At 35.9% G+C, this 10,357-nt stretch overlaps 2 protein-coding genes across 2 annotated transcripts; one reads left to right on the top strand and one right to left on the bottom strand.

Moving 5' to 3' along the window:
* Positions 1–1,482: 1,482 nt before the first annotated feature.
* LOC120331635 (uncharacterized) lies at positions 1,483–9,439 on the top strand. The gene is made up of 7 exons (XM_039398745.2): positions 1,483–1,604; positions 2,042–2,156; positions 2,479–2,568; positions 4,213–4,348; positions 8,031–8,142; positions 8,535–8,655; positions 9,135–9,439. The coding sequence occupies exons 1-7, from the start codon at positions 1,561–1,563 to the stop codon at positions 9,354–9,356; spliced, it is 840 nt and encodes a 279-aa protein (XP_039254679.2). The 5' UTR covers positions 1,483–1,560; the 3' UTR covers positions 9,357–9,439.
* On the bottom strand, positions 5,270–7,677 carry LOC144424624 (uncharacterized). The gene is made up of 5 exons (XM_078114069.1): positions 7,556–7,677; positions 7,312–7,451; positions 6,991–7,224; positions 6,703–6,913; positions 5,270–6,609 (listed from the first exon to the last, which is right to left on the bottom strand). The coding sequence occupies exons 1-5, from the start codon at positions 7,623–7,625 to the stop codon at positions 5,873–5,875; spliced, it is 1,392 nt and encodes a 463-aa protein (XP_077970195.1). The 5' UTR covers positions 7,626–7,677; the 3' UTR covers positions 5,270–5,872.
* Positions 9,440–10,357: the final 918 nt, after the last annotated feature.

Here is a 10,357-nt window from a genome sequence, read left to right as displayed (position 1 = left end):
TTGAATCCATAGTAACTATTCCACATTCGCATCACCATAATATTTGCATTTGTTATTTTGTAACCACTTTCATGGATGTAGGTAATAACTGGGGCTATTACTATATCAGAATATTGAGCGATAAAAATAATCGGAGATAAATAATCCATAAAAATTAGCACCATAAGAGACACATAAACATGGTAAACGAGAATTCATGAGTATTTTCTGTTGTACCATGTTGAATTATATATAAAGATGTGTGTTTGATCAGGTGCATGTTATGTAAAATAACATGTATGTTATGTGCGTTTCATTATATGACCTCTAACACAAGCACAACTTGCGAAAATACCTTAGCCTACATAGTTGAATTGGCAGAGTGGACCTCCATCTTCTAACAATACCATGCTTGTCTGGTTATGTCTCATCAGCAATAGCCTTTTGCCAATGACAGCGAAGGGAGCTGTCATCAAACATCAACTAAAAATTGCCAACTTCAAAATCCTATTTGACTTCTCGAACCAATCGTTTTTCAACTGCTGATTCATTGGAATGAGAAGTGCCATTGGTTTTTTTTTTTTGACAATGCTTTGTCTATCACATGTTGATTCCAGTTTCCTATTCCTTTTTCTACAATCTACATGATATACATTCTTGAATCACCGTCCTAACAACCGATTGTCCCCTTGCTATCCAAAATCTTTGACTGATGCAAGAACGTGAAGAGTTCCAGAGTAACCTGTATTTCTTTGATGCATGTCGCTGATCAGATCGTCTTTTTTAGCCAGCATAGGTGTTTGAGATGGGGTATTGTCCCAATACATTCGGACCTATCAGCATTTCAATGGTGCCACTTTAGGGAAAGATAAACCATGTAAATGTGCATAATGCTTCTTTATTTTCTGATTTGGATAGAGTCACGTAAATCAGGATTACACTAAAGGTTAAAACAATATCCATGCATATTTCATTAGGCTTATAAATACCAGTAATTGTGAAAAATCCTATTTTCCTGTGTAGGGCTTGGAACCACTGATGGTGGAAAATTGTGAATCGTACACTCCTCTGTCTCACCTCAAATGCAGAATCTCTTAGGAAGCTCGGTGGTGCATCAAGGTGGGGCAATTAAGGAAAGCCTATGCAAATGAAAAACAAGCATCGTTGCATGCACATTCCTCAACCCTGGTTCAATGGAGCCGCAGGATTTCACATTAGAATTATCAGTTCCATCATAAAAAAGTGTATGTTTTTTTCTACAGCTGGTATCTTGACATGTTTAAGTAATCCTCCATCTTGTGCCCTGCACGCAGACAGTTGAAGCATGCCTTGCATTCTCGAACAAGGTCTTTACGCTGTTTAGTGCCTTTATCTTTGAACTGTGTGCAGAGATTACAGAAAGTGTGAATCGCTGCAACATGGACATTGAATTTGATTCTTTTTTGTGTAAATTTATTCAAATTGCCTTTCTTTTTCTTTTTAGTTGCAATATTAAAACTTGTTGTTAGATTTCATTTCGTCGTGATCCGGCATAAATTGGTGGCGCCAATTTTGAAAAGACTCGTTTGAAACCGACAAAAGATGAAAAGTTACATTGAACGCGGAGTTAGAGTTTTCCATTTTCAGTGTGTATGGTGTCGTTCTTGTTGCTAACTAAGAAAAATGCGTAAATCTTTGCGATTTATAGGACCCAAGCTATCGTTTTCATCTCTTGCGGAAGCCTTAAACAAAATTTAAGATCCATTTTTCCTTTTTTTCTGGTGTGCATGATATCGCTTTAATTAGCAAATGAGCGTAGCCCCTGCGTCAACACGCTAGGTCAAAAAAAGTTTACGCTATCGCCTAGGTCTTATTTTAAGCGAAGGTCTTGTATTGGAATCATTTTTAAAATTCAGGCTAGGTCTTATTATCGGGGAAACGCGGTGAGCCTGCGCGCCCACAAGTTTCACGCGTGGTCATTGTTTCACGTCAATTCAACGAACATGTAACGTGACCCTCCAGCGTTGCGTGGATGTTTATTTTAGACACGCTGCATATTAACAACTTGTCATTTATTTAATAGGCGAAACCACTTATGTCGTTTGATAGTGTCAATACTGCAAATAAATTGGTTGCACTGTCCCAAAATCAAGGCAACTTTTATCATTACAGCTTTGTCAGCGAACTTTCGTACTAAGGTCTGTCTTCTGCAAAAACTACAGTAATAACTATATTTGGGCAATTGATATATATTGTAGACATAACACTGATATTGAAATCAGCTGCATTATTGAATTTGCAACCAGTGGAAGTTTCCGCTTTGCTTCTATAGCCTTTAATTTATGTCATACTAATTTGAAAAATTTTATGATATCATGAATAGTTATAACATGTTTTCATTTATAACGCAATTTTGCAAACGACACTTCTCAACTATTTTAACGTATTTGATGATAAAAAAGGAATAAATATCTGAATAAACGTTCAAATTTTTATTTCAAACAGACTTTTATTTAATAGCTTATGAAGAGAATGTCTGAAGCAGAAAAAAAGGCCTGGGCAAATGTTGCCAAAGCTGCTAATGTGAAGTCAAATAAACATATCGACGATGTAAGTAACTTTATTGATACGTTATGGTTTTGAGGTAAATATGTCGGGATTTTCAATAGAGACGACTTCTTAATCAGTCGCCGATATTACGTGCTCGTTAATGCTGATCTCTCTTTTCGACCCGAGGTGCAAATACACGCGAACGTAGAAGACTAACTCTGCGTGACTTATGCGGCGTAGAACATCGCTAATTTTAACGATCCCGGAAAAACTATCGTAATGAAAATTATTACATAACTTTTTTGGGGTTCATGGTTTATATGAAATCGACCTAATTTGCGAGACTCAAATTTTTAAAAGTCAACGTAGCAGAAATCGAGCGCAAATTGAAATTGTCCAATGATGAAGCAGTCATCTGCGTAGTGAAGACATCACGTCAAAGGCGTTTCATTCGCTAATAATGCGACACGAATTGGACCCAAGTCGTTTTTTTGGACACAAAATGGAACGCGCTGTCATTTTGCATTTCTTGTTGTTTTTGTGAAAAAATCGCCTTTCTCTTCAACTGCAACTACGCTAGTAGGCTATGGATTGTGTTTTTCACTTTTAATTTAGGCCTGATGATGTCATCAAAATTAAAAAAAAAAATGCCCACCGTGTAGTGGTCCCGTGACCGTATTTCAGTGATTTCGTGACCAGACTATACCAGTACTGTAAGAGATTTGATGCTACGTCGTCTTAGTTTTCGTGCCCATTATATTTGCACATTTCCATCTTGTATTGTATTATGTTGTTGGTATTTTTCTTTTTCTTCTTGTGAAAAAATCGTTTCCCCCTTTTAGTGCTGAACCAATTGCTTTGAAATTTGCAGTTAGCGATTGTTGTTGTCGCTATTGATGAATTTGATTCTATATACTTTTGGGAAATTTTGACGCTCTGTAGACACTAGAACTTAGATCTCTACAGACCCCGATTGGTTTCAAAGTTCTATTTTTCATCCTTTGTTAATAAATGATATTAGTTATTTATATATTTGATTACAAACCCCCTTCTTGTACTTTGAAAAATCCCTTTCAGTAGTAATTGAAATTGATCTTCATATTCACATTGTGTTATAATGGATTTTCATAAACCAAAGTTAATCCTATCTTCGTAAATCCAATATTTTAATTATTTATTTATTTCATTTATATTCCTTTTCATATACCATAAAAATTATTCAAATACGGGTATAATAAATAAATCGTGCAGTCCCGGGCCTCGGGGTCGAATTTTCGACGACTCGTTTTGTAACGAGTTTAACATTGAAACCCTTAACAACTGCGATGCTGACTGCTGACTGGGCATATCGAGCAAACCGGTTTTGGAATGCGCAATAGAGAAAACTATTTTTCCGTTCAAGCACTTGGGAATGCACGACCCTCGTCGCTCCGTTTCCCAGACATTTTTAAATTTTAAAAATCAATGTTTTTTAGTCGTAGGGTTTGTGATTAGATTGTAAAGGTTTTATTACGGCCTTGTTCGTTTTTGTGTCACCTCTCTGCGGACCGGCAGTAACCTTTCCGCGGACTGGCGATGAGCCGCGGCCCGGTGGTTGCCGACCACTGGGGTAGACCATGCACTTATCGTGCAATAATATCTGAATGTCTGGGGGCAAGCCATGAATGATACTTGGATTCAACTCGCTTCGTTCATTCCAATCAGGTTTACACAGAATGGTCAAAGGTGTATGACGACGATGTTATTACGACGGGATATTGTACTCCTGATAATCTGGTCGGGAAAATGATGAAATACGTCAATAACTCGCCGACTAGTCAAATTTTGGATATTGGAGCAGGTAATGTCGAGTTGTCTATTTTGACATATTTATTGAATAACACAAAATATTATGGCATTGACTTTATAGCTCAATTACAAAGAGGGAGTGATCATATCTTTAAAAATATATGAATGACTCTTAATTCCGGTACGTTCATAATAGAAATATCTTTTCCCAAATCGCTGTGACTCGTTGTTTTTGTGGACTTCATACCAATCGTGGAATATATCTCTGAGTTGATAAACACATTATATATATATTTTGTTTTTCAATGGGGCTGATCTCATTACTTCGACATCCCTTTTCTATATCTTTTCATATGGGCTATGTAGCCAGAGTTACTATAACTTCTAAAACAACCTTATTTCTGAAGTACATAAATGTTGATATTAATATCCCTTACGTTTATTCTGAACGGGTATTAGTCGCAATATAAATGAATGCCCGGTCAAATGATATCCCAGTAGTATAAATAAGTCAATATACTTTTACTGTGCTGTAGATATTCTAACAATTCAATGTATATTGACATATCGCCACGCTAATAACCGAATTGCGTAAGTCATTTTTAGCAGTTTCGAGAAAAACGTAAAAAACTTCCTCTTGGTATTGTTTTGCCATGTAGAGTAAATAATTTCCCATGGTTCATTATTTTAACGGTAGCCGGATTTAAATTAATTTGTATGACGCAGGCATGTGACGTCATAATGGCGCACTGTGACTTACGCAGAAATGCGCCTATGACTTGGTGACATACGCAATTTCGCAACTTTGTTGGAACTATCATTCCTCGAAAGCGAACATTCAAAAAACGAATGTAATTTACAGTCTCTACAATGTCCAAACCCCAAAACAGCTTATCTGTTTTAATAACATTATTTTTTTTAATTTTGAAATATATATTTCAACAATTTAATGCGCTCTAAACACCCACCAAAATTGAGACTTTCCATAGATATTGATTATAAAGTATAAAAAAATAAAAAAGAGCGCTGAATTGCAGGTGTGTACGACATTCAAAATACAATTCGATCATAACTTTAACCTTGTCAACACAACCATACAATGCCATTCAACAAACAATGGAGAATTCATTGAAAAAACAGAAGAAAAAAAAACTTTTGTAAAATTAACTACTCAGCGAAAACTAACGTAACTTTGCATTTCTTCTTTGAAAATAGGGTAGTTATTTATTATAAATGGTGTGGAATTTTGTCATAAAAGCAATGTGCGTATGTTGGCAGCACTCTCTTCATTTCTTGTAAATCACAAAATTTTCTACAGCTTATCTTAAGTTGACCTGGAAACAAATCTATCCATTGGAATGGTTTTTCAGGTTTATGGATTCTGCGTGGAAGTAATTCCCACTCATCCATAAACGTAGTTTTGAAGTGAATTGTGGAAGTATACTGTATTGCTCGGAGATGATGCACCTTTGGATCACCTGCTGTATTTCCAGGGCGTATACTGGCAAAGTATTTCCCAGTCATTTTCTTAAAATCCTGATGTTGTTGTTAAAATCCAGTCTTGCACACTGCATGATTACGTTTTACATGATTTAATTTTATGTTTCCGTGCCAAATCTAAATATGCATTTGCGACGATTACATTACGGTTTTGATACCCACAACCATCACTCCATATCACTAGTTCTTTTATTGAAGGATGATCTGTAACATATTGGTTGAAATGAGAGAACTGTAGCGAGGCAAACACTTCACTACTTAAATCGCCTTCGTGCTCTTCCCGTGGATAGCAGAATCCTTCTTTTGTTTGCAAATTATAAAGAGTAAAATTATGCATCTGAAGTTTGGTTTTATAATACATCGAACTGGCGTGAGTTTTGGGAAGAATCAGGACTGCCTGTAAGTCCATAGTCCAAACGGATCTGCTCACGTCAGCTGATTCTTTGTCGGCATTTTTTTCAGCTCTCGTCACATCTTTTGATATTACGTGGGCTCTATACTCCCCGTCGTCAATATTTCCATGCGAAAATCCCACACAAATATCACATTGGGGCTTTCTAGGCCGAAATGATGAAAAATTTTCTTTGTTAAATATGTCCCTGAACTTTGCGATGCTAATAACCCGTCTTTCAGAATTTGTTGCCTCTTCAGAATATAAGCGATGAAGATTTGAAACAGTCGTTCCGGGATATAGATACTTTTTATTCTTATAGGTACCTCTAGAACGGCAATAGTGAGATGACAATGTAGGTAGTTCATGTAACCATTTTATAATGAAATCCATATCTTGCCTTTGGATAAAAGCAGTTTTACCTTAAAAAAATAGAAAATGAATGTTTCAGTCATTATTCAATGAATATTAAATGAATATTACATTGTGCATTTATTGCTCTTTTTGCTACATACCTTTTCTTGGACGATGCGGGTCCAAAAACTTTATGAATGGTGCGGGACCTTCCAGCCACGAGAGCAAAGTTCGTTGGCTAATGCCAATTGTAGCCGAAAAGAGTTTTTTGCACACCAGAATGCATTTTCCATTTTGTAATTGTAAATGGTATTCAAAAGATGACTTTCTTCTTGACATATTTTCAGCAATTTTCCTTTGCTTGGTGGTAACCTACGAAACAGTACAAATTTAATTGAATGAGATGCGGAAAGCGTGACATAAAATCAGTGTTTCTAAATATCGTTTACCTTCGATACTGAAGCCCTGACATATGATCTTCTTTCAGACCACGATTCCATTTTCCGAAAATTTTTGAAAACCCACTGTCTATCATCTTCTGTCAAACTCGCACATTGCCTTGCTATATTTTGCTTTCCTTTTCGGCTTTTGTAATTTAATCCAGCTAGACGATTCCTTTTGCAAATATTATTTTTCCATCCAAAGGGGCGCGCCCGTTTTACGCGTTTCCTTTTACCCAACGTCTAAAACAGGTAATGAAAACATGATTTAAAGTGTAGCGTTATCGGCAATGATGATATTAAATAAATTGAAAACAAAACAGGACTAACCACTGTGGAACTGCGTTGAGCGTAGTTGGATAATTTTTTAGATTTAACACCTTGCCAATTTTCTTCATCCTCATCAAACTCTTGAATAAAAACAAAGTCTGGGTCTGAATCTGACACACTTTGGGTTTCAAGCATGTCATCTATAAGAATAAAATACTTGGTACGTTCTTTACTAAACTCATTTTTAGTTGGTACGTAGATTAACGAAACTTTGCAAAAATTAAATATAGACCTACAGACCCACCTGAATCTTCATTTTCTATCCTCATAATAACTTCATTCGCATTAAGGTTTCTCAGAAGTGAAGCACTCATTTTAATCGCTATATAATGACAAGACACACCAACATCGGATAACGGCTCACAACCTAACGGCAGGCTTCTACGGCGATGTCTGCTGAAGACAACCGCGATGTAATGGGTATGACGTCCTAATATCGTATGATGGCATCGCTTTAGAAACAAAATTTGCGTATGTCACATCTATGACTTAGGCAAAGCGTTTTGTTCTCCCAGTAAAGCGTTTTATTATCCGTTTATTAAAAACTAATTCAACATGCTGGTGCGCAACAACATATAAATGGGTTTTAACGAGAAAACTCAAATTCGTCAAAAATGACTTACGCAATTCGGTTATTAGCGTGACGATATGTCACTAATTTGGTAGAATGTGTAAATGTAGAACAAACCATCACACAGCATTGATATCATTCGATTTAGGAACCGGAAAATGTGGAGAGGTCTTGAAAAAGCAAGGATTCAAAGGAATCATAGACGCATTGGATATAAATAGGGCTATGTTGGACGTTGCTAGATCTAAATTCATATATAGGTGAGAATTATATCACTTTCAGCAAAATTGCAGCCAAATATTAAAATAATTGTACCGGATGTCATATGAAGGCGTCATATAATAGTGTTCCATAAATTAAATAAGAACAGCAAAATTTGAAATATTGGTCACAACAGAACACGGAAATAATTGAATAAAAGTAGCAGTTTTTTGAGACTTCTTTCATATCCAATAATTAAAAATTGAATATTTTCCGACAAAGTAATAATTTTAAAGAAGCGTGTTAAATACCATAATACTTATGTATAGGGGACAGGGGTATTTTTCTGGGGTCGGTCAGCGGGTGAAATCCATCGAATGCTAATTTACCTAGGAAAACAACACTTCAAACCATCCTTAATTAGTTCCTTAATAATTTACGCTTTCAACAGGAGACATTATAATATTGGCGTTTTCCCTGACAAACCAATTCCTCTGGAGTATGGCCTCTACGATGCAGTAATTTGTGCGGGAACAATGATGAGTGGTCACATGGAACCTGAATGTGTCACGGTATTGATCCTAATATTGGACTAGATCTAAGTCTGAGCTCATGGAAGCGTTTGATTTAAAAATCAAAACCGTCTTTATATCGTTTAGGTATGCATAACTATGATACTATTGGTATAAACAATAAGAAATGTTTTAAATGATCCATATGTATGTCACTATGATTGGTAAGCCAGTGCTGTGGAGCCTACAGTTTATTGAGTATACTAGCGTCAGAGTTCATATTCGATAGTTCCTAGTTGAATGTTTAATAGTAACCACCAAGTTTTTGTAGTGCAAATTCTGAGATCTCAGTATTGCCGCCTCGAATTGAAGTGAGAATCAAATTTTTTTAACCACAGATCTATAAAATGAAAACCCGCACAAAGTTGCTGTCAGGTGAAGTTTAATTTCCTCCACCGTCTTGTGAATGATAACATGCAGTATCAATGACTGTTTTAAAAAAACATGTTAAAAATGAATTTCATTTTTAATGTCAACAGCCTTTAGTTCGCGCACTCAAACTAGGCGGATATGCTCTTTGGAACATCCGACATACAGATCACGAAAAAGAATATAAATATCGAATGGAAAAGACATTGGACGAACTTGTTAAAGAAGCAGAAATCGAAAAAATCGAAGAAAAACTGATGCAGCATTGTGCAGTGGAATTTTCAGTTGGAAATAAGCTGATGGCAATTATTTACGTTTATCGCAAATTATGATCTTTTTTATTCCAAAATTAGCCTAAATCATAGACCATATAAAAATGCATACATATGAAACAACATTAATAAACTGATAACCTACGTCATTTGATCATTGCGGTGTAATTTCTTCAGGCGTCTCCAGTATAAATGAGTGGGGTTGGTAACGTGATATACAGTACGTGATATACAGTAAAAAATATACTTATGGCGCCAACCAAATATGCATATACAGTCAATGTCATATGTATATACAGTCAATTAAATATACATATAGGGCCATTCAGTTAATGTAGGGGAAAGTGAGGAAGGTTGGGACACTTTTTTCTTTTGCATATTTTGAGCCGTTCATTCTGCATATTCACTTACGTTTGCGGGACTAATGCATAGAGGGGTAAATGTAGTTTTTATTCAGCGACTAAGAAATTTCCTTGTGACACACATCTTACTACCAAAATGCTTTGAAAAACGTCTGTCAAGTGTCCCACTGTACCCCACTTGTGGGGCACATTCGGACAGACCATGGGGCACAATGGGTCAGTCTGTCAAAACTCAACGAAGTATGCCCTTAAAAAATAAGAAATTATTCAGCATAATCGTCTAAAGAACAGGGAGACTTCAAATTTGAAGATTTAATATTTTTAAATCAATGTTCAACTGAAATAGTTCAGATATTTTGACAAAAAATTTCGCAAATAAATTTGATTATTTCCTTCCTCGAATTTAAATCAGGAAATATTATTGATTCTCGAATATATATTCCATATTGGGCCATGGGTCGAAAGAAACCATAATATTACACAAAATATAACGCATCTCTAGGTCTCTAAGCACTTATTGTATCGAACACTGACGAATTTTGCCCTGTAGGGCATGTCCCACTGAACCCCGGTCCATTGTTCCCCATAGGAAACAAATATTTTCAGACCATCCCACGGCGAAATTCGGAAGGCACATACACTCGCCAACGTTATAAATATTTTACAGTGGACTAAAGCTGAAAAATATCAGACGTTGTT

This window comes from Styela clava, chromosome 6, assembly GCF_964204865.1.
Source record: "Styela clava chromosome 6, kaStyClav1.hap1.2, whole genome shotgun sequence".
Lineage (NCBI taxonomy): Eukaryota > Metazoa > Chordata > Ascidiacea > Stolidobranchia > Styelidae > Styela > Styela clava.
Note: the sequence above shows the minus strand (reverse complement) of the source record. Positions and strands in the feature narration are given on the sequence as shown.

Coding starts and splice junctions, on each gene's coding strand:
- LOC120331635 (XM_039398745.2), top strand. CDS start 1,561: ATGAAAAGTTACATTGAACGCGGAGTTAGAGTTTTCCATTTTCA. Junction 2,157..2,478: donor CAGCGAACTTTCGTACTAAG/GTCTGTCTTCTG, acceptor TTTATTTAATAG/CTTATGAAGAGAATGTCTGA. Junction 8,656..9,134: donor TGGAACCTGAATGTGTCACG/GTATTGATCCTA, acceptor TAATGTCAACAG/CCTTTAGTTCGCGCACTCAA.
- LOC144424624 (XM_078114069.1), bottom strand. CDS start 7,625: ATGAGTGCTTCACTTCTGAGAAACCTTAATGCGAATGAAGTTATTATG. Junction 7,452..7,555: donor GATAGAAAATGAAGATTCAG/GTGGGTCTGTAG, acceptor TTATTCTTATAG/ATGACATGCTTGAAACCCAA. Junction 6,914..6,990: donor TCAGGGCTTCAGTATCGAAG/GTAAACGATATT, acceptor ACTGTTTCGTAG/GTTACCACCAAGCAAAGGAA.